The 24,167-nt window shown below is 44.3% G+C and overlaps 2 protein-coding genes across 2 annotated transcripts; one reads left to right on the top strand and one right to left on the bottom strand.

The window, feature by feature from the left end:
• Positions 1 to 11,391: 11,391 nt before the first annotated feature.
• On the bottom strand, positions 11,392 to 16,398 carry spata2 (spermatogenesis associated 2). Its single transcript, XM_018756769.2, has 3 exons — positions 16,359 to 16,398; positions 13,830 to 14,321; positions 11,392 to 13,561 (listed from the first exon to the last, which is right to left on the bottom strand). Exons 2-3 carry the CDS (start codon positions 14,157 to 14,159, stop codon positions 12,320 to 12,322), a joined length of 1,572 nt encoding a protein of 523 aa, XP_018612285.1. The 5' UTR covers positions 14,160 to 14,321; positions 16,359 to 16,398; the 3' UTR covers positions 11,392 to 12,319.
• A 1,877-nt stretch (positions 16,399 to 18,275) lies between these two features.
• On the top strand, positions 18,276 to 23,481 carry rnf114 (ring finger protein 114). Its single transcript, XM_018756592.2, has 6 exons — positions 18,276 to 18,455; positions 20,443 to 20,593; positions 20,909 to 21,015; positions 21,673 to 21,787; positions 22,270 to 22,377; positions 22,832 to 23,481. Exons 1-6 carry the CDS (start codon positions 18,325 to 18,327, stop codon positions 22,895 to 22,897), a joined length of 678 nt encoding a protein of 225 aa, XP_018612108.1. The 5' UTR covers positions 18,276 to 18,324; the 3' UTR covers positions 22,898 to 23,481.
• Positions 23,482 to 24,167: the final 686 nt, after the last annotated feature.

Below are 24,167 nucleotides of genomic sequence, written 5' to 3'. Positions count from 1 at the left end.
CAAGGCTCTTTTTGGGGGGGGGGGAGGGGCAGGATCTACAACCCCTCTTGCAAGGTTTCTCCCCTGGCTTTCTGTACCAAACACTCTCAGCCAGTTTCATGCACGCTACGAATCGATCTTTTTAAAAACCTTCTCGTAAAACACATCTGAAAATTATTTGTTATACCTTTAAATTGCACGCATTAAAGAAATACTTTCGGATATAAGCGCACCACCTGAATAAAAACACATTGTGAAACACTGAGTAAATAGTTTACAGGTTACTAAACTATTACAGGCTCTTCCTCAAGATGTTACTAAATTTACTTTTCTAATGTTTCATTACAGAAAGCCACCAGAGCTGCATTTTGCCATACCAGCAGCAGGTATCATAGAAGTCAGAACCATCACTGTACACTCTGAAGGTCCCTGGTTTGAATCCCACTCCAGCCGCAGGACCTTTGATCAAGGCACTTAAACTGAATTGATACGGTCAGAATACTCAGTTGTATAACTGGGTAAATCGTTGTAAAGTTGATTATCTAACATCATTAGTAACTTTGGGCAAAGAACACAGCTTGGAAAGATATTGCTTTTTTTAGTAATTGTGAGAAAACACTCTTTATTCCTTTTCCTCCTTTCAGCTGTAATTAAAGCTGGTGTGTGACAATTTGTGCAATACACACCCCATTATAAAATCATGTCTGCTACATTATTAACCTTCATTGCAATGCAAAGGAAGGGAGGGATGCGTGCGGAGGTAAACGTAGCTCACTGAGCCGTCACTTGGAATAAACTGGGCTGGAATTATAATGTGGCAGGAAGACTCCTCCGAGTGCCTTCCCTAAAGAAGATTAAGCCTATTAAGTTGCACTCCGCTTTGGATGACCATGGCTTGAAAGCAACTTTGAGGATGCTGTGTGAAGAGTTTCTTCTGAAAAAATTCCTTAAAGATTACTTTAGATTAATGGATCAGAAGAGCAGCACTGGAATGCATCAGAGAAGTGTTTCTCTGTCACTTTAAGTCAAACGATTTACACATCAGCGCTTGCGATCGCGGGGACAATCTAAACAATGGAAGGGCAGCGGAGGTTTGACGTTTGAGCACTCATCACTCTAATGGACAGAGCACACTTTTCCTTCCAGCGTCAAGCTGCCAGCAAGTACCCCAGGCTGTGTGCCAGCATTGTTCCTTTGTTCGAGAGTTTTCAAGGACCGCAAAGGACAGCCTCTACAAAGCCGTTGCCGTGATTAAATCTCGTCTAACAGAACGCCGTTTCCAGTTCTGTTTCTCCTTCCTGCCATTTGCATCGTGTGGAAGTTTTTCTTACAACACTGGATTTGCTTAAGCATCCGTGACAACTACAAAGCACATTCTCACACCCCTGTTCTCCTCTAGATGCCAGAGAAAGGAAATATTAACATGGACAGGAGCAACAATTAGGAAGCACTCCGAATGGCATGAATATATTTCTTTCTCTTTTCTGCCAGTGGGCCAGCATTTACACACTCTAAGTGAAACAATGAACTAAGGGTATTCTGTATCAGTCAGGGCTTTGACTGAACGTGGTGAAGGCATTGGGCCTCTGACAAGAGACTAATTCAACGGCTGGGTCAAGACGATTGTTTTTAATATTTACTTGCTTTGCTGAAGCTTTTAATTGTAATTTCCTTTGGGATTTATATACTGCGTATATATATTGTAACGATCTGCGTTACTGGCGTTTGAGCAGGAAGATTTGTTTATTGTAAATAGTTGCATTATGGGAAAAATTGTGGAATGTAAGTGCGCAACCACTGGGGGCACTTCTGGGGGAAATGATGAGGTGACTATGTTTACCAATGTAATAAGAAAGAGTGTAGAGGCACTAAGCAGACTGGGAAGACTGGCTAGAAATGCAGGTCTAGGAGGAACTGGGGTCCTTGGACTGGGAGCATTATTTCCCTGTGAGCCACTGTTCAATAAAACGTTCAAGATGAATGCTGCCTGTACATCCTTCTTTGTCACATCCAAACCCACAGTGCTGTATGCTGCTATATATATGTACACACATATAGGTGGTCCCCGATTTACAATGGGGTTATGTTCCGTGAAACCAATCGTAAGTCAAAAATGCATTTTGGGGGCACGGTGGCGCAGCGGGCTTGGCTGGGTCCTGCTCTTCTGTGGGTTTGGGGTTCGAGTCCTGCTTGGGGTACCTTACAACGGACTGGCGTCCCCTCCCCCTCCAGCCTTGTGTCCCGTGTTGCCAGGTTAGGCTCTGGTACGCCGCGACCCCGCTTGGATCAAGCGGTTTCAGACAGTTTGTGTGTGAAAATAAATTTAATACACCTAGTAACGAACATCACAGCCTGGCATACGTGCGATGGCCATTACGGGCTTGCCACCTTCATGCTGGGCAATTATCTTGAGTTTCTCCTCAAGAGTAATTTCCCTCCTCTTCTTCTTTCCAACAGTAGCAGGAGATACAGAAGGGTGTTTCTGTGACATTATGGATGCAGAAAACACAGTGTAGATACAGGGGGGTATCTGTATGGCGACCGCGTGACAAACTGGGAGATGTGGATCGCTGCCGCTGCCCAGCATCACAAGAGAGTATCGCACCGCATATTGCTTGCCCGAGAAAAAAATCAAAATTCGAAGTACGGTTTCTACTGAACGTTTTTCGCCAGCTCACCATCGTAAAGTAAAAAAAATCGCAAGTTGAACTATCCTAAATCAGAGACCACTTGTATGTGTATATATATATATATATATACACATATACATATATACACACACAATACACCGTACTATATATAAACACACCCACACCTCTTAGAATGCTAAATTACTTTGTGCAGGAAACTAGAATGATCCTCCACAATTGTATTTCTTCCTGCTAACACAGGGCCGTTTCACTTTATTCTCTGCCAGCAATGATTTTGCATCATGTTGCTCTGTACCTGGCAGTTCCATTCGGCTGCACCACCCCTTGGCAGCCGCCACCACAATCACCTTGTGCTTCCTCCTCTTCCACCATCCCCTCTGTCATGATGCCGCACAAACCAAACAAAAAAAAAAACACCTTTTTTTTTTTTTTTTTTAACTGCCAGAACTGGGTTGTCCAGTGTTGTGTATTCAAACAAATACTATACATGCAAGACAAGAAACAGTGTTAAACAACAAAAATGATCAAGTACTGTAAATAATACATTCACAGGGAAGATTTAAGCAGATTTGTAATGTAACGCATGTAACAATTTTCAAGTCTTTAAATACACACCACTAGGTAGTTGGAAAACTCCACGATGCCAAAGCTCCGGGGGTGGATGAGATTCGCCCGGAACTGCTTTAGGCCCTGGATGTTGCGGGGCTGTCATGGCTCACACACCTCTGCAATGTTTACATTACCAGCTACTTCCAGCTGTTTATTCGGAGCAGTGAGACCAGCGTGTGCGGTGATGTGCCTACTCCTTTACGCCGCCGAAGTAGTAAAGCGGTGGGAAACACGGCCACCGAGGGGCTGATCTTGGGCCCAGGTGAGTGATATCTCCAAGCTGCGAAAAGAAAACGCTGAAGGACACTGGAGAAAGGTGCTAACCCCAAATCACTTCTGTGCTAAATTGTGACATAAGACGGGCGGCACGGTGGCACAGCGAGTAGCGCTGTTGTCTCACAGGGCCTGGGTGGTGTGAGGGGACGTGGGTTTGATCCCCGCTCAGTCTGTGTGGAGTTTGCGTGTTGTCTGTGTGGGTTTCCTCCCACAGTCTGAAGACATGCTGTTCAGGTTCCCCCATAGTGTGTCAGTGATACACAGAGAGAGTGTGTTCCACTGATGTATGGATGAGTGACCCAGTGTAAGTAGTGTATCTAGCAGTGTAAGTTACCTTGGTCAATAAGGTGTGTGGGCTGCTAATGCTACATAGTATCCGTTGTAAAGTCGCTTTGGAGGAAGGCGTCTGCTAAATAAATGTAAATGCATGAGATTAGTAATAATATAATAATAAATGGAAAGCCACAGACATCCACTCATGATGTCAATTAAGTGTACAAATCTTGTTCTCACTACTGTTTAAGTACAGCGCTGGGGAGGGGGGCACTCAGTGGGAGAAGGTTCTGAGGAAGATCCAAGGAATGGTATTATGTTGCTTGGAGACATTCATCACTGTATTCATTGTTTTCCTCATAATCTTGCTTTTTTGATGTCCAAAAAATGAATAATAATAAAAAAATAAAAAAAACTAAAAATCAAAATCACATTTCTTCACTCATGTAATGGTTTGTCTTTTAACCTCCTTTCACCTCCCGTTACCTTCCAAGTCCCTGATCAATACTGGGCTCTTAAACAGAATTCTCAGGTTACAGCCCAGGGTGCAGCGCGGCTGAGAACTAATGACAACGGACAGGCGTTTCGAACACACCGCCACTAATTGGCCGTACGCAGCTGTTTAATGGATTTTTTGAGGGATTCTTCCGAAATCCGTCAGGGAGAGAACGTTGATTAGAAACGCAGGGCGAGGTGTGCGCTGATATGACGGCCGATATCGAGGCGAGATCAAAGGTAGAGTTAATGTGCCCGAACCGCGCTCTGGGAGGAAAGCCTGAAGCCCCGCAGCACGAGCTCAACGCAGCCCCCGTGCTCCAAATTCGGGCAAAAGGCCCATCTAGATCGGAGGCATCTGATGGAACTACGAGAGCCCAGAGCAAACTGATCGTTTGAGTAGCTACACAAAATAAGGTGCTGACAATCTGACTCTGATAGTTAGGGTTCAGATCGTTCAGTCTTATTACTAGAGATTACTTTTCCCTACAAAGTGCCAGTTGGGGTTGGATGATTTTGTCCGTTAAATAAATGCTTTAAAAAAAAAAACTCAAGGGGCCCTTTAGCTAATATAAGATTTATAATAGAGGAAATGAAAACAGGAGCAAATGCTTTTGCACGGCCCTGTAAACTGTTTATAAAAAAAAAAGAAAACCCTAGACACCACCATCCTGTCAAAGTGTTCCAGTCCGAACCTTTGTTTGAAAACCTCAGGTGTCAGAGGTATTGCTCCAGGAATTTGACCCTTCTAGTGAAAGAGGTCACATTGGCTCGTGTGGTCGCTCCCGTCACACTAACGGGAAGGAGGAATCCCTCGCTCCGTGGCGCAGCGCAGACTCACAGAGGACAGGCTGTCCCTCGCAGAGCAGGTCCATTCATTCCTCCACACGATGAGGACGAAGCTCACGCGAAACACGTGGACCAGAAAACCCTCTGGCCGCTGGTGCTCCTACACGGAAAGAAGAGAGCACCTGCACACAAACACCGGGCTACTGCCGCTGTGTTCATAACGGCTGCTTTTGCTTTCTTTTTGAAGACGAGAGAATTTTCCGTGGTCGTAGTTGAAAAGCTGGGGTCAAACAGCAGCATTATTTCATGACCCATACAGCATGCTGAGCTCCACTAATACGAGAGATCAGCCTGATTATCTTGGGATTTCACTCAGCGGTACCCTGGTAAGGTGACATAAGCCCCCCGCCTTTAACCGAGGATGGAATTCCACAGTATTTTCCAAGTCACACCTTAAGCTGCGTTGAACTACAGCGCCCCCCGATGGCTCCTCTGAACGTAAGGATTTTAAGCCGCAAACTCGAAGCCTAACGTAGTTTCTTGCGTCACATCAAGTATCGACACAGGTGTCATATTGTGTGGTTCCTTTTGGTGCGAGAATCAAACACCGCCCCTTCGCAGTTGGAACACGAGTGAAAGAAATGCTCTCCTTGCTCCCAAGCTCATCTTGTTCAGCAGTACTGACACTGGCACTGAAGCAGAAACTGCTTTTTTGTAAAATGAGCCTCCTGCAGGGACTGGGGCAACAAGAGGCCGACAGCAGTTTCCATGAAAAGGACCACAATTCACTTCTCTGTGGGGTTCACAGACTTCCAGGTTTAGGCACAATGACACTTGCTTGGAAAGAGACGAGCCTAGTAGAGGGAGGAATATAGTAAAGTATGAGAAAATGTGGTATTAGTCAAATGTTCTGCTCTTTAACCGAACAATTTTTGAATCATGACCTTGTGAAATTGAGGTTTTATTAGGTATGAGTCATAATTTGTTTAATAAACTTTCATCAGATGTAATACAATCCCAAAAAAGTTGGGACGCTGTGTAAAATGTAAATAAAAACAGAATGCAATGATTTGCAAATCTCATAAACCCATATGTTATTCACAATAGAACATAGAAAACATATCAAATGTTTAAACTGAAGAAATTTACCTTATTTTTTTCTTAAAATGGTACATTTGAATTTGATGGCTGCAACACGTCTCAAAAAAGTTGGGACGGGGGCAACAAAAGGCTGGAAAAGTAAGTGTTAATAAAAAGGAACAGCTGGAGGAACATTTTGCAACTAATTAGGTTAACTGGCAACAGGTCAGCAATATGACTGGGTATAAAAAGTGTATTTTAGACAGGTTCAGTCTCTCAGAAGTAAAGATGGGCAGAGGTTCACCAATCTGTGGAAAAACTGCCTCTACAAATCGTGGAACAATTTCAGAATAATGTTCCTCAAGGTAAAATTGTGAAGACTTTGAAGATCTCATCATCTACAGTACACAATATCATCAAAAGATTCCGAGAATCTGGAAAAATTCTGTGTGGAAGGGACAAGGGCGAAAATCAATATTGGATGCCCGTGATCTTCGGGCCCTCAGGCGGCACTGCGTTAAAAACAGGCATGATTCTGTAATGGAACTCATTGCATGGGCTCAGAAACACCTCTAGAAATCATTGCCTGTGAACACAGTTCGCCATCCCATCCACAAACGCAAGTTAAAGCTCTATCATGCGAAGAAGAAGTTATATGTGAACATGATCCGGAAACGCCGCCATCTTCTCTGGGCCAAAGCTCATTTAAAATGGATTGAGGCAAAGTGGAAAACTGTTCTGTGGCCAGACGAATCAAAATTTGAAATTCTTTTTGGAAACCATGGACCCCGCGTTCCCCGGACTAAAGAGGAGAGGGACCATCCAGCTTGTTACGAGTGCTCAGTTCAAAAGCCTGCATCTCTGATGGTATGGGGGTGCATTGGTGCCTATGGAATGGGCAGATTGCACATCTGGAAAGGCACCATCAATGCTGAAAGGTATATACAGGTTGAAGAGCAACATATGCTTCCATCCAGATGACGTCTTCTTCAGGGAAGGCCTTGTATAGTTCAGCAAGACAATGCTAAACAGCATACTGCATCTATTACAACAGCATGGCTTTGTAGTAGAAGAGTCCGGGTGCTGAACTGGCCTGCCCGCAGTCGAGACCTTTCACCAACTGAAAACATTTGGCGCATCACGAAACGAAAAATAGGACAAAGACAACCCAGAACTGCTGAGCAGCTAGAATCCTGTATCGGACACAAATGGGACAACAATCCTCTCCGAAAACTCCAGCAACTGATCTCCTCAGTTCCCAGACGTATACGGACTGTTGTTAAAAGAAGAGGGGACGCTACACAGGGGTAAACATGGCCCCGTCCCAACTTCTTTGAGACGTGTTGCTGCCAACTTCAAAATGACCCTTTTTCCTTAAAACGGTACATTTCCCTAGTTTAAACACTTGATATGTTTTCTGTGTTCTATTGTGAATAAAATATGAGTTTGAGATTTGCAAATCATTGCATTCTGCTTTTATTTACATTTTACACAGCATCCCAACTTTTTGGGAATTGGGGTTGTATATATAGAAACTGGGTTTCAGTGAAGTTTTAAGGTCGTGGTAGTAAATTTTAAAAGCAAAACACAACGACTACAACAAACCTCCCGCCAAAACTCCTGGCAGCAAGCAGCAGACCTCCATAATCTCAAACTGGATTCTTCTCTCTCTCACTCTTAGCTGTAGCGGCTTGTGTTTGTCTGCGATGTGACTGCTGTCTGAGATCATGTGATCAAACGAGATCTCGACTTGGCACTCAGCTGCAGGGTGTCATGGGTGCGGGCTTTGACCAGTGTTCCACTCCCGCTTCCTGTGGTGGAAGCAAAAGGCTTCACTACAGCTACGTTCGTGTCATGAAATACCTTTGCTTCTTCCTTCGCAAAAGTGTTCAGCTGAAAGAAGGCAGAGCTCATCAAATACACACAACAGCAGGTCATTTACTCACATTTAAGCTGCACTCCACTTACTGAAAACAGCACTGTCTGCGTTCACACATATACAGAGTTGTTACCTAGGAAAGTATGGTTCATTTGTTAACCGAAACAGCTAATGACAATCACTTGGAGAGGCATAAATTATGTTTTTAAAATGTATCATTATATACTGTTTCATAATGCAGGACATGCATTTCAGGTGAGCACGGTAATGGGTCACACTTCATATGCTCAAAGACTGTATTCCCTAAAGCCAAGCTGCCCTCTGGTGGACAAACATTAAAATGCAACATAGTGACTAACAGCTAATAAATCAACCTGCAGGTCCCCTCTAAGGTACATCACCTGTGTCTAAGCTTCAGCCTCAGAGTCCACAGTGAGGTAAGAGGTCTGAACTACCATTCCTTCACCTGAGCGTGGCAGGAAGGGAAAACTGGAGAAAATTCAATAGCTGAAACCTCAAGGTTACAGAGAATTAAAAACATTTCTTCCTAGAATTTTATTCTTGGCATGTATCAGTATTCCTTCTGACCTGATTATGCTTATCCACAATGAACCGTTGTGTGACCTGGACAGCCTTTAAGCATTCTACGCAGGGGTTACCGAGTCTTCCCATGGTGATGCTGTCATGGACAAGGGCAGAAGGTCAGCTTTCGCAGCACAGTGAAAGAACACGAACAACTTAACCGCTTAAAAACCTGTGACCTCACACAACTTTAGTACATAATAAAAATAGCAGAATCTCATTATTGTCTATCTGAACATGTTAAAATAGCATTTGCTTCTGGGGATTCAATTCCAGATTACCTCCTACCCCACACGCACGCACAAGCTCCACTCTACCATTGAAAATGAGAATTACATTTTCTATAAGCAAATCGGAGGAAAACCACATCCAACACAGTGCTTCACATAGAAATAGTGAACTGGGAATGCTACATTTTACTTGCCCAAATCACGTCTCTTCGGAACATTGACATTTATTCATTTAGCAGACGCTTTTCTCCAAAGCGACATACATCTCATAGAATATACAATGTGTGCATTACATTAGCAGAAAGAGATTTAGACGCAGGATTCTAAAGTACAGTTAGTTTGTTACTTTCTACAATATTAACCATACATAAACCTTATTTAAGTACATGACCCACCCTAATGTAGTGCATACCTGTAAACACACACACACACACACACACACACACACACACACACACACACACCACACGAAGGGCACAGGGGACAGTTATTCTCCTGTATTTGCTCTACTGCCACCCACGCAAACTGGCTGCTCAGCCAACCGCATACGTCACTTTCTATCGCCTTTACTTCTAGTGACGTGTTCTCTGGCCCCCAGACAAGGAGGTTCAATACGTCGCTTGTTATTTTAGGAGAAACTGTTCTGAAAAATAACTTTATTTAGAGCAGCAGTTCGCTCCTCTCTGCGAGGCTTTTTTAAGAGGGAATATTCTCCAACAGCAGGTTAGTTTTGAAATCTGTGCCAAAGCCAAGATACCGAGACAGCTGGGGATTTCTGCAATCTCCACATCTGCAGTGCTGAAATAAAAACAGGAGTGGGAATAGTACTGAGGGCTGTTTACTATACGCTAACAGGAACACGCTGCTCTCTGTCACACCTGCTCATACAGGAACATAACCCTGTCCAGGAACCACTTCATCAAATCGCCAGTACACATTTCCCTAGATGTTCTTCTTTAAGTCTCATCATTCAAGTTTTTAGAAGAATTCTGGAAAGCAAGTTTTTTAGGAAAGTCAAATAAAATTGATATGCAGCTACTGAATCTTTTTCATACGGGTCACAAATGAAGATTCAAAGAAAATCCAGCATTCAACCAACAGGAAGGATGAGTTGCAACACAGTTTATAATAGAGCTGGTACTGAATAGTCAACACTAACCATGTTCTTCCGTGCAGACACAAAGTTCATACAGTGTTATTACATCAAGTATATTGCAAACTATCCGGCTGAAGTTTTTGCTTCATGAAACATAAGTTACTTAATGCCAAAAAATAATAGTAATAGTAGTAATAATAATAATAGTAATACTAAAAAGGGAATTGACTGATAGCCCTAGAATTGACCTGTAAACCCTTCACTACCTGTTACAGTAGAGGCACACCTTTCCAACTCCATGCAGCTTGTACAATGTTGCATAGCTCAGTTTAATAACCTATAACTGTGTTGTATTGTTCCAAGAGACATTGAGCACTGAGACAGGTCCAAAGACAACATGGTACTCTGCAAGGAGGAACAGGAACTGCACTGAAACTCATCCACTGCGAGAGCACTTAATACAAGACTTAGGAAACACATTGTGGAGAGCTGGACACTGAAGTGACACACACTCCAAGCCATTGCACTCAGCTTTAGTAGCTCTCTGCTGTGTTTTGCGTTTCAAACCCGCATTATCAAATTAACCAAAACAGTATATCCGGATTCTGGATGCAGAAATCCCAAAAACAACTGTGCCGTGTCCAGCGATGAGCCACCTGTCTGGGACGACACTGGAGACAGGGTGGACCAGAATGTTAAAGAGCTTTTGGGACCTCTTTCATTACCTGTTAAAATCACCCTGGTAAAGACTACTGTACATAAAGAAGTGCTGGTGTCAAAAGGTCAAATGTTAATGAGGAAACTACAAAAACCTGTCATCTCACTTGTACAAGCAAACAACAATATAACACAATGGAAGAAATTATACCAAAATTTTGCACCCCACTCCTCCTCAGCAGACAGCACAATCAACAGGTCATTTAACCATTACTTTAAACATGGGCAAATCAAGTTAGCCATAGTAGCATTCTAACACCAGATGAAAGTCAGGATCAATCTTTGCTTTTATCTTGAAACATGGAGCTGCTGAAACAAAATCAAAACCCTCAAGAAAGCTTTGCACACTTTGGCAGTCAGAAAATTTGATGTAAACATGTAACTTTTGATGTCAGTTTCTGTAAACCCTTCATACTGTAAACACTGGATGCAGAAAGCTACACCAAAATTCCTGGACGAATAAACCATTAAGTGCAATATCATTTTGCAACAAATGAAGGTGAAGGGCACACTTTACACAAAATACTAGCATTAAGAGCACAGCACATACAATAGTCAATGAACCGACACAGGTGGCTACGTGTAGCATGTAAATCAAGAGTGTGAATAAGTAACAGAACAACGGTTCTGAGAGCACTGACCTAAGAAGCACTAAACCCAGTAATATAAAGGATTTTGTTCACTGATATTATCAAAAATTATTTCACTGCTTATATTCTCCCTCTGATGTGATATTTGCTTGGTTTTTGTCCCTGAACACTTTCTCTGTGTCTGCAGCCTGATAGAAGTGGTTATATGCACTGCTGATTTAAATCAAAGCAATAAAAAGTTCAATTGTGTGAAAACACACTCTTATGAACTTGCGTCAGCCTCTACCTGTGGGATCTGGATCACTCGCTTTTAGAACAGTGTTAAAGAGCTCTTAGGCGTGCCTTTAATTCTCAGCACGAAAACTGCAGTTTTCATAATACTACCGGGCAGGAAGCCGTTGCAGCGAGTGTCTCAATGACTGAGAGAGAGCAGAAAGGCTTAACTGACATCTACAAAACAAGTTCACCAGAGGGATTCACTGTTACTTAATGTTTGACTACTCTAACAGCTACTAAGCAACCCCACACTGCTTTCCACAGACAGCTTATTTGACAAGAGTAGACCCACAAGGCAGATCTAAGCTTTTTATAGCAGCTGACAGAAAGAGGTCTCTGAACACACCCATCCCACCCACTTTAGTTTAAAGGTGGTCCATTTAACAGATTAAATTATATATACTATTCATTTGTATTTTTTCTAGTCCCAAAGGTAAAGTGACCTTTTATACAGAATGCAAATACACATTTTCTAAAATGAAATTGAAAGGTCAGATGTTGCATATCTTCATGCAACATATGCCTACAAGAGCTGGACTATATATTTGACTAGATGGGTGTATGCATTACCACAAACTACTCGGTGTCTACTTTAAGGTTTGCAAACAGGCCAGCTGGGAAGAGACATAAAATCCCAAAAAGTGTGAAAGAGAGGATGCAGGTAAACAGCTACACTTCCTTAAGGGCATGAGGGGCAGAGGAAAGATGGCATCACATAATTTGCCTTCCAGACCTGAAGATAACAGCTGATAATTAATGCGTCTGTCCACTCCAAGCTGCCAGGGGCAATTTGCAGTCTATCGATACACCAAATGAGATATGGAGCTGGACTTGTAGTTGAGCTGATGGTTGGGCACAAAGTTATGGTGCAAGTTCTTGCGGCTACACACGTCGTTAGCATACAGGCTCATGCAAGTGTCACAAGACACCTTAGAGCAATTCATACAGGTGTGCGTGGCACCCGGCTTGTTGCAGAAACCACAACGCGAGCCTCCTGCACCCATGCTGCTGTTGCTGGAGATGACAGGCTTGCTAGGGAATAGCTTGGTCGCCATCAGTGGCTTCTCTGGTGGCTGGGAGTGAACACTGGAGTAGACTGACGATTTTTCCTTTGGCGGAAGGTAACCATCCAGAGGGTGAGATGTTTTGGGGTAATCCTGCAGACCGCAGCAAGGCGAGGGATCTGCTGCATGGCATGCAGGGCACAGGATCATGTCGCATTTCTGGCACGATGTGAGACTAGAGCAGCCCATACCACAGCCTTGACACTTCACGCAGAGAGCTGGGCTGCTGTGGCCCTTCAGGCCCCAGGTCTCCCGAACATCACGAGGTTCGCGGCTAGGCGGCCGGGATGGAGTCTGTCGACCTGCACCCCGCTCGGTGTACAGGTCAATTTCATCCAGAGAGGACAGGTGATAGGCATAGGGCTCTGCCGGTGGAGACTGAACGGGGAAAAAGTCTGCCACAGGACTATATGAGGGAAAGGTCCCTATGGAGAGGAGGGAGGTGTTGGGGCGGATGATCTCATCCTGCATTTCCTCCTCTGCGTCCACAAAAAGCGGCTCCTTGCGAAGGCTTAGTGAGGGCTTGAGTACAGGCTTGCTGGCTGGGTGCCAGTGTCCCGCACCGTCTGTCACGTCAACAGACTTGGAGGGCCGGCTGCCTCTTCTCAGGTGGGTACGATCTGCCTCCTCCTGCCGCACAGAGAGTCGCGATACCTCCCCAGCGAGAGCATCCCTGCGTCTCAGCGCCTCGGCGCACCCTGCTGCATCCTCCCGACTTCCCCGTCGTACTTCTACTGCCTCAAGCTCCGTTGCGGAGCCCCCAGCCAGCGCAACGACCTCCCCGAGGAGCTTGCACTCTGCCCGGGCCAAGAAGAGCTCAAAAGCCAGCTGTCGTAGGTGTAAAGCACTGCCTGACTGGTCGCGGGTATGGAACTGGAGCTCCTCACGGGAGTAACCCATGGAGCGCAGCAGCAAGCGCAGGTCTGAGTCACAGATAGCAGTCTGAAGGTTGTACACATAGGGGCCAGTGAAGGTCTGAAAGACAAAGCAGTGGAGGAAATTATTAGGGGATCAATTTCACAAAACCCATGTTCACATCCCTGATATTTTATTGGACATGGAACATGTTGCTCAATGCTACAATACTTTTCTGTTACAGATTACAGACTTAAATGGCTCAGAATTACTGATAATTAACCATTTATTTAAATCATGCAGAACTGCATAATTAACACACAAAGTGGTAGCAACATGCGGGCTGGAAAGCATACAGCACTAGACCACTTGCACTGGGTCAACATACCTTAATGCAACGGAATTCCTTCTTCCAGGGGAAGAGCAAGAGGTTGGTGCAGATGGTTTCAAGCATGGTAAATGCTGTCTCCAAGGCTTGGAGGTTGGAGCCTCTCAGAGTCAGAAGGGCATTCTCTGCCACCTCATAGAAGCGCATGATGCGAAACCGCTGAACTGGGTCCACCTGACAGGCACCCAGCCAGGCAGCTGCTGCAGACAATAAGCCTCCGTCATAGGCTGGCCTGTGCCCTCCTCCATCCTCTTCCTCCTCCTCCTCCAACCGCCGCTCCAGAGACTGGACATACTTCTTAAACAGGTCCTCTCGCAGCTTAGCATCCATGGGTGGCAGTGGGCTGGGCGGCCACAGCCACACTCATCCCCGCCCGGTCACCAACTACTGCTAAGCTCCTTGGGATGGTGCAGGCTCTGTGCCATGGGTGGACAGCACATAATGGGTCACAGGGGTGAGGACCGTTCATGAAGGCAAAGCTGTCAACACCTCCTGCAAAAGAGAACACAGACCTGAGGGCTTTTTGTTTCTTGTAAGGAGCTGGTGTATTTGGGGAGGATCGCTTGCGTCTTGGAGGGTAAGGACAAAGACACTGAAAGTTGCAAGTTAGTATTGTTAATCAATTAACCAACTATTTTCTTCAGAGCAACTTACAAGATTCAGATTTGTACAATAAGCTACTTACAATAACAGCAATTTATACAACAGGGTCATTTTATTGTATCAATTCAGGGTAAGTACCTTGACCAAGGGTACTACAGCAGGAGCACGATTTCAAATATTCAAGTCATCTGATTGCAAGGCTGCAGTTCAAACAACTACACCATGATCTACACACAGATGGGCGGTAGATAGAGAAGCTGTGCTGTCAATCAGACCCGAGGGGTTCAGCTGCCAGCGTTGTTCTGTGACATTTCGGCTTCATCGTTCTCTGAACGTTGTAAAATTATGGGTGGCAGAGCCTTCAGTTCTGCAGTCATTTCACTTCTGTACTTCTGACTGCAAAACAGTTCAGAATAACCATTTTCCTCCTTCAAACACTCATTTCTTTCATTTTAAAAAGTCTCACACAAATTATTTACAGGAAATTATCCATCTAATTTCAACAACCACTTTTGTCCAGAGCAGGGTCGCAGTGAAGTGGAGTCCGTACCAGAAGCATTAACGCAACACTGCGGTACATCCTGGACGGGCTGCCAGTCCATCGCAGGGTAGCCCCACACACTCTGACATAAACTGACCGAAGCCACTTGTCCCGAGCGGGGTTGCGGCGAGCAGGAGCCTAATCCGGCAGCACAAGGCGCAGGGCTGGGGGGGAGGGGACACACTCAGGACGGGACTCCAGTCCGTCACAAGGCACCCCAAGCGGGACTCGATCCCCCAGGCCCGCCAGAGAGCAGGACCCGGCCAAACCCGCTGCACCACCGCACCCCCTCACACACACTCTCTCTAAGGGCAATGTAGCATCACCAATTCACATGAACTACATGTGTTTGGACTGTGGGAGGAAACTCACACAAACACAAGGAGAACAAACTCCTTGCTGACTGAGCGGGGATCGAACCCATGTACCTGCACACCACCCAGGTGCTGAAGCGGCAATGCCACTCGCTGCTCCACCTACTTAGGAGAAATTATATATTTTATTGTACAGCACTATATATATATAATGTTCATAAATCACCTTTTTTCATCTTACAGGACATATAGTCAGTGATTTTTCTGCTTGCATTGCAGTGAGAGACTGAGAAAGGTGCCTGAAAAAAATGTCAACATGCTCATCCTTTTCTTCAGAATGCAGAAAATTGTGCTGAAGTGCCCCCCCCTTCTCAACTGGGGTAAAGATGCTGGTGTTAAAAAAAAAAAAAAAAAAAAAAAGTGGCCTGAATAAATAATCCTCAACTGCCGTGCAAACCTGGGGTGACACCAATCATGATGATGATGATCTTTATATTATTATTATCATGATTATCATGTGTACGTACACACACACACAAACACGTCTTCGGAACGTCGTCACACACTAAAAAGGAACGAAATAAACGTGTCCCCAGTATCAGACTAATCCTGCTCAGTCAACGACGATCAGTTACTGGACAGTAATCGCGTAATAACCTCGTCAGGGCAGCAGCAGCAGCAGGTTAAAATTCACCTCAATGTCAGCTAGTAGCTGCACTAAACGGCTAATTTCTGCAAGCGTCACTAAGACGGAGGCTTTCAAGCTGCACGTCGGTGCCACATGTTCCATCTGATTTATGATTTTATTTATTTCTGTCGATACATAACGTCATTTTCGGAAGCCCGCTCGCTCGTCACAGACACACGGCTAGCCCCGTAGCTAACAGCCGAGCAAACGGCGAAACGCGTTCGGTTCGGCGGATTCTGTCCGTTAACTAGGCAGCGCCGACATGTGGGACACAACGAAGGAGAGATGCTCGCGAAAGCTCCGCGGAAAACAGAAACCTGTGCTAAGGACGTGTTTTTAAAGCGAACGACGTTTAAAATAACGGCTCAACACGAACAGCCTACCTCGGCATCCTGCAGGAAATCCTCCCCGTCGCAATGCGCATGCGCGGATAGGACCACTATCCCCCCCCTCCCTTTTCCGCTAGTGTTGTACCCCCTGAGGAGGCGGTGTCGCTCCCGCGTGCCCTGCCATTGACACAATAGTGTCCGCTTTTATACATGACATCAACTATTTCATTCTCGCAGCCGCTATTTTTATAGCATAACATCCACTTTACATTCCCGAATGAGGTTTTTTGCTGCGTTGACTCTTCTGACCAATCAACTGCAATAACAGCCTATCCCGGAGATATTGGGCGCAAAGCTGGAGGGGTGAGGCACACTCTGGACGGGACGCCAGTCCATCGCAGGGCCACAACTAGGTACCCAGGTACACAGCCAGGCCACTATACTAGAGTAGTTGCAGGGCAAGCACCTTGTTCAAAGGCACTATAGCCGGAGGCAGGATCGAACCAGCAACACTCAGACTCCAAAGGCAGCTACTCCAACCATGGCACCACCAGCCACACTTGACATTTCTATTAAACCATAAAAGGTTGTGGCATTTGACAGCAGGACCACCACTGTGAGCACTACCATCTGTACAGATATTATCAGGTATCAGATAATATCTCATAGACACAATATGTCTTCTGTCCATTGCCCTATAATAGCTTGACTTTGCCTTTAACTTCTTATTCAGCCTTTTGCTTGTTTTTCTTTTGCTTAATCCCAATGAGTGCCCCACTCCAGTCCTAAACTGGTCTTTTACTGCTGTTTAAAAGTAGCATTTCTTATTTTGTCATCATCAGTTTGTGCTCTGGCACAGTAGCACACTGAGTAGTGCTGCTGTCTCACAGTGCCTGGATGGGGTGAGAGGATGTGGGTTTGATCCCTGCTCACTCTATGTGGATTTGCTTGTTTGCCCTGTGTGGGTTTCCTCTGGGTGCTCTGGTTTCCTCCCACAGTCCAAAGACATGTTATTTGGGTTTCCTCATAGCATGTGAGTGACAGAGTGGGTGATTCATTATAAGTAGTGTATCTAGCAGTGTAAGTCACCTTGGTGAATAAGGTGTGTGGGCTGATAACACTAAATAGAGTTCACTGGAAATTGCTTTGGAGGAAAATAAGTGTTTGCTAAATATGTAAATTCTATCATTTTAGAAGCCATTTTATATTTACATGATTAATTTTGCTGACAGTTTTCTCCAAAGCAACTTACAATGCTAAGGTTACAATTTACCCATTTATACAGCTGGGTAACTTTTACTAAGGCAATTTAGGGTAAGTACCTTATTCAAGGGTACTACAGCCAGAGAAGAGATTCAAACCTGCAATGTTTTGGGTCTAAAGGCAGTAGCGCTAACCACCACACGCAACGCCGTGGGTTTGGATGGGGCGAAGAAGGACGCGGAAGCAGCGTTCATAACAAACGATTTATTATTCGAACACCAGCACAAGTGAAGTAAGACTCTCGGTCCGAAAAACCCCCGTTTCCTCCAGTCTGACAGCCCTAGGTAGTCCCTCACCACTCTGGCAGACACAGTCAACCCACCATTTCCCCCCGAAGTGCCCCCAGCGGTTGCAGACATTATTTACAGATTTCCCATAATGCAACTATTTACATTAAGCACACACTCCCTCCTAAAACAGTAACGCGGGGTCGTTACAGTATTTTCCTTTATGCAGATAAAACACTGTTAGTCGCCTTGGGCAGAGACATCAGCGCAACAATAATAATATATTATTGTTATTATAAGAAAACTAGTAAACCGTAAAAGCAAACTCACTATTATAATACTGAAGGCACCTAGAACCACAGCATATGCCTTGTGTGCTAATAAAACTCGTTGTGACTCTGATTATGATTCAAACAGCCGGGTTTGTTTGTCTCGCGCTAGACCCCGCCCCCTTCTCGAGGGTCCTCTCTGACGTCATCTACACGGCTGACTTCGGCCGCCAGTGCACGGAAGAGACTCTCGCTCTTGAAATGGCCACGTTCGCGACACAGGGCAAGAAAAGCGCCGCCGATGGGGATGGAGAGGGAGATCTCTCCGAATTTATCTGCCCCGTCTGCCTGGAGATATTTGAGCGACCAGTGAAGACACAGTGCGGCCATACGTGCGTATCGAACGGGACGTTTACGGTTTGGTGTGTCTCGGGAAAGCTATGAATGTTGCTGTCTAGCTGTTTGTGAGGATCTGATGACCGACGATTCGATTGTCGAAATCTTAGCTTCCATGATACACTATAGTCTATGTAGATACAGACGATAGACAAACGGATACTTAACATAATATTAAGACTGTAAACATTTAAAGTGCAAATCTGAAAAGTTTTTTTTCCAACTGCAAAAATGCTGTTAGCCGGTGTTACTTTCAGTTTTGTTTATATTTATTTAGCTATAACCGCGCACAGTATAGTGGGCCTTGTAGTTATCTAGTGGCTTAATTGCGCTGTCGTTGTGCCCAATTGAACTACAACTCCCGCAATGCCCGCCTAGCTAAACTGAAAAGACAGACAGAAAAGTCCTGCGTTCGCTGTGGTTATTCCAGCATCATTGAGTTGTTAAAATGTAACCAGAACTGCCACGGACAGCCGATATGAGAAAGGAGAAGCTTTTTAAATATCGCTGAAACAGGAGTAAAATAGCTGTGCAGTGATGCATCTTGTTCTAAGCGTTTTGTTATAATTAAGTCGAGTATGTTGGGATCATCATGTTCCAAGAATTCCGTGAACTTCATGTCATCGCTGCTGATTTATTACAGTCTGAAGCCTTGGTTTAGCAATTTAACAAATATGTAGGACAGTGAGTGATCAAGGAAAAATCATACATGGCATCGCATGCATGCAATATTCGAGAGTGACAATATTTCAAGATCTATAACTAACCTGGAGGACAGTATGAAATTTGGTAACTAATAAGGACATTGATTGATGATGAGCAACTGTTATTCCCTACCGTTCTGTGGGGTTTCTTTTGTGACATGACAGCTTCTTACCTTGGGTGGGTGCAGACTGGCATGATGAAGGATATGTCTAAACTTTCTGTATGATGCAATATATTGAATCGAATTGAAGATTTTATTATTGTTGTACTGCTGTGCAATACAATTGAATGAAATCATTTCTAAATATAAAATATATTGTATGAATGTACTTATATGCGCTTCATATGTATGTGTGTGTATATAAAATGCAATTTGTCCGCTAGGTTTCCATCGTACTTTCAAAGTAACCTGGATTTTGTGTGGGTTTAGATAGCACCTGGTGCCTCACTTAACGTCCACTTAAGGACAATGAATACAATTCTTGTTACACTCGCCAAGGAAGCAAAAATATGATTTTCTCATTAGTTATGCATCAGACAGCAACACAAGGGGGAGTGGAAATACTCCTTAGTTTCTGTACGCAAACCCCTGCATCTAGTTGCCATGGCTTCCTCTGCGGTTGGCCTGCCTAGATATTTTACACAGACTCTTGAGTCTAGTTTCCATGCCGAAAGAGATGTGGAGTGCACTTCCAGACCACGCTTCTGAAGTTCCATCTCTAACTTCTGTTTTGACCCTGTTCTGCCTTTTCCACGGTCTGTGTTGCAGTGTTGTGTTCTCCCAAACAAGACCTGCATTTGAGTACAGCAGGCATGTTTCTGAGCATCATTTTTGCAGCAGGATCAGAAGTCAGTCATTACACTTTGAATTTTCTCAATCTAATCTTGGTAATAAGAAAACAAAGGGTTCTACAGAAAGACTTTTTCTTTTTTTCTTTTTTAAATAAAATCTGACAAAAAGTTTATTTCATTTTTTATTAGGCTGTGCAGGAAAACAAGAAATTATAAGAGAAGAATACAACTTAATCTGAAGCAGGATTAAGTGTCAGTAGTATGAATCACGTTTTAATTTTATGCTACTCAGAAATCAGTGATGAGGTCTGACACAAATCACTGCACTTCTAAACCTTTGACAATGTAAAATTACATACATTTTTGTCAAAGGAGTGAAAATATCCATTACGGTCTGATACCAGCCGATTGCCAGTGACTGCACTGCTCTGTCCAGCATGTTGCCACACTGGGCTGTAACACCCCCCCCCCCCCAAATTTTCACAGGTTCTGCACTAGCTGCCTGCAGGAATGCCTGCGGCCCCAGAAGCCTGTGTGCGCTGTGTGCCGGGCACCACTTGACCAGTGGGCCAGGGCCATGGACATTGAGGAGCTGATCCAGAACTCCGTGGGAGCCTGTAAGGGCTGTGGGACAGAGGTGAGATCCAGAACATGGTCCTGAGTGAACGCGTGGGTGGGTGTTTGTTTGTGTGCCTCCTGCTGTAGGACAAGGACTAGACCCGTTGCACAAAAAATGGCTTGTGCTGACTCTGTTCTACCTACTGTTCCATGAAAGAACTTTGGTAAAATACAAGTGCACTACAAATGCTCCTTTACCAAATAGTCAGTCTCTCTGACCCTCTTTTCCTCTCCCATGCCTGTGACAGATATCTTGGTTGAATACTCCTTTTCTGTAAGTAGAGCACTGGTGTTCAAGGGAACTTGTCCCAACTCTCTGCTCTCCTGTTCGCAGGTGCGCCTGTCCCAGATGAGGGGCCACACTGCCTCCTGCTCCAAGTACCAAGAGTATATCGATGAAGGGGTTAGAAGCACTGCCAAGTCCCAGCCTGCCATAGTCAGGTACTGCTTATTGAGCAGCCACTTGGCTTTCACTTTGATTCTTTGGAGAGCTGCAGGGACAAAGCTGGTTTGGTGGTTAAGGACATGGGCTTGCAAACAGGTAACGTACTATGTGGCTGCGGTAAAATAGGCAGCTGTATGCATATACGGGGTGGGGGAGGGTGTTCAGTTTATAACGGTAAATGCTAAGTATATATAAACCCTTAATATGCATGAATGGCATATTCTATAAAATGGCTTTATATTTTTTCACTAATTTCTCATTATGTTAATACTAATAAAGTGTAATATACAGTAGAGTATTCATGCAACACTACTGTCACATTCATTTCTAAATCTATTGTCTCTCACTTTTGTTTTCAACACCAACATAACAGTCACTTTTTCCACTTGCTAGCGATTTTACATAAACAGTATTTTGAAGGGAATTAGAAACTAAACATTTTGTAAACAAAGTGCAATGTCTGTTAGACACCCAAACATGCCCGAGACCTAAACGGTAACAAATACGGCTGCCAGCCAGCCAGCTGATGTTAACGTGCAGATGGAGCGCTCAAGTCACATTGGATAAAACATTTCAGCTGAGCAGCTAAATAATAATAGTGAAGGCCTGGCGTGGTCTGTGGTGACTGAGCCTCTCCTCTCTTTAACATTCAGCTCAGTGCCAAACCGGTACACGTTCTCCTGTCCATATTGCAACTGCCGGAACCTGGACCAAGACGGGTTGGTGGAGCACTGCACGTCCCAGCACTCCAGAGACACGCGTCACGTGGTGAGACTGATGTGCTTTGGCTGCACAGAACAGTGCAGTTAGGGATGTGTGTCCTGGCACTTGCAGGTTCTGATGTTTATAGTCTTACAAAAGCAGCCAATTTACTTCAGCTACACAGCAAAGTGTCATGATTGTTATTTTTCATGTCAAATGGAAAAATGCAAATGTTTCCATAAAACGGACATATGGAAGCAAGATTATAACTGGACTTCAGTTACTCCGCATGTCCTCCACTTTAGAGACGCTCTTAAATCACAGAGAGCCGCTTGCCAGAAAATTAAAACTTATTGTTGCTTGTCTCTGCATCTCAGCGTAGGAATGTAATGTTATTCGGAAAACATGGTTGCCAAGGGGTTATGGGGGTTAAGGGGGTGATACTGCCACCACTTCCGAGACTGTGATTTCCGAGAAACCTTATGTGGAAGCTTGGATACTGTTTGTTTCCATGGAGTAGACAAACCCACATCTGTTTTCCTACGAAGGTGTGCCCGATCTGTGCCTCAATGCCCTGGGGTGACCCAAACTACCGGAGTGCCGATTTCTTCCAGCACTTAAAAATCAGACATACCTTCTCTTACGACACTTTTGTGGTAGGTATATCTTCAGAACTAGCCGGTGTGTTCCCCTCCCCCCCCTCGTTTAAAACTGCACTTTAAGGTGTCTGTTTCCATGGGAAATATCTGGAAGCTTGACTGCAGGTAGCAGGCAGTAAAAGTGGTAAGCGCTGCTGTTTTCAGATGCCAAGATTGCAGGTTTGAATCCCACCTTGTGCTGAAGTGCCCTTAAGCAAGGTACCTGTCCTACCTTGCTCTAGTAAAAGTTGCCCAGCTGTTTAAAGGGGTCAATCATTGTAAGTAGTTTAACATTGTAAGTCACTTTGGAGAAAAGGGCCAGCGACATGACTACATGTAAACGTAGTAAGTTCATGATCTGGAGGGCATCCTGAAGGGTAAGTGGCAGTTGTGCATTAAATGGAGAGGTGAAGTCTGTCTTGTACAGCTCACCCTTTTTTCTTTCGTTCTCCCTCTCGTTCTCATTTTCCAGGATTACGCTGCAGACGAACACACTATGATCCAGGAGGCTCTGCAGCGCTCCCTGACGGACAAATGAGGCAACCGGCGGGAGGTGCTGTTCAGCCTTCTTGCCCCTCTTCACGGGTACATCATGGGATTAAGGGCAGCAGAGCAATCTAGTTAGACCCCGTAGCAATGATTCAACATCCCTCTTTGGACAAGTCATCCTTTAATTTCTGCACTGTTACAGCAAGCACATGGTTTAAGTCTTCTGAAAATTGTGAATTGAGATGTGCTTGATATGGTGAAATACTTGATATCCATAGAGCAGATTCAATGTTTGTTAGTATTTACAATGGTTATTGTCACATTTAATTTGTTATCCTGAAATGGCTGATGATGAGTAATGTGTTGTCAGTTAGTCCAGTTCTTGAGGCTCATAAATAGGTATTGGTCCATGGTGTCTTTATTGAACTCTAAATATTTCAGATGAATTAACAAAAAAGGTTCCCTCATATTGCCCCCTTTAAAGTTTCCTAGTTCCTTCAAGTTGCCTTTGCACTAACATGCATCTAGTGATCAAGTAATAATGATGCAATTTTTAAAGGATGCATTGAGTCCTTACTTGAGTTGTATTTTTTTCAGTGATAGGTGTTGGCCAACACTTACTTTATTCATTTAGCTGATGCTTTTCTCCGAAGCGACTCGGTGTTAAGCTATTTTACAATTATTTATCCATTTATACAGCTGGGTAATTTTCCTCGAGCAGTTTAGGGTAAGTACCTTGCTCAAGGGTACTACAGCCGGAGGTGAGATTTCCGAAGACGGTAGCTCTAACCACTACTATTCCAGCTGTCCACTTCCATTTTGATCTCATTTACGATGTCTTTAAATCATTGTAGCTGGATATTCCTAGGCCCAAGATGTGAGATTATGCCCTTACTTTCCTTTGAGTTGTTTGTTCAAAAATGTTTGATTTGTAAAGTGTTGGCCATCAAGAATAACAGGATGAAGAGGACCAGTGAGAAATGATACATAGGTCTCATACTAGGGGTCCTTAAAGTCACCAGATGGGGGCAGTGTTGCCTTTACACTGCAGCCACACCGCCTGGCTTGTAACATCAGCGTCACTGCTCTGCACCTACACATCAGTACATTTTCCCATCAAGTGCATTTAATCCTAAATTAATCTCTTAAAAATTTAGAAGTGTTGATAACATAAAGCCTTATAATATAGACTTACGGTTGGATCTAAAAACAAGCGTTTCTCTCAAGTCTTCCTTTATTATTTTTGATGCCGCAAATATGTAATATGTGTTCCTTTCTTACTGCTAAAGACTTTTGGCCATTTTTAAGATGGTGTTATG

This window comes from Scleropages formosus, chromosome 2 (genome assembly GCF_900964775.1).
Source record: "Scleropages formosus chromosome 2, fSclFor1.1, whole genome shotgun sequence".
NCBI classification, from domain to species: domain Eukaryota; kingdom Metazoa; phylum Chordata; class Actinopteri; order Osteoglossiformes; family Osteoglossidae; genus Scleropages; species Scleropages formosus.
The sequence above is the reverse complement of the archived record's forward strand: the minus strand, read 5'-3'. Positions and strand labels throughout refer to the sequence as shown.

Excerpts from the sequence above, each read along its gene's own strand:
- spata2 (XM_018756769.2), bottom strand. The coding sequence starts at position 14,159 with ATGGATGCTAAGCTGCGAGAGGACCTGTTTAAGAAGTATGTCCAGTCT. Across the intron at positions 13,562-13,829 it reads AGGAATTCCGTTGCATTAAG|ACCTTCACTGGCCCCTATGT; the intron begins GTATGTTGACCC and ends TTTGTCTTTCAG.
- rnf114 (XM_018756592.2), top strand. The coding sequence starts at position 18,325 with ATGGCCACGTTCGCGACACAGGGCAAGAAAAGCGCCGCCGATGGGGAT. Across the intron at positions 20,594-20,908 it reads GTAAGGGCTGTGGGACAGAG|GTGCGCCTGTCCCAGATGAG; the intron begins GTGAGATCCAGA and ends TCCTGTTCGCAG. Across the intron at positions 22,378-22,831 it reads TCTCTTACGACACTTTTGTG|GATTACGCTGCAGACGAACA; the intron begins GTAGGTATATCT and ends CTCATTTTCCAG.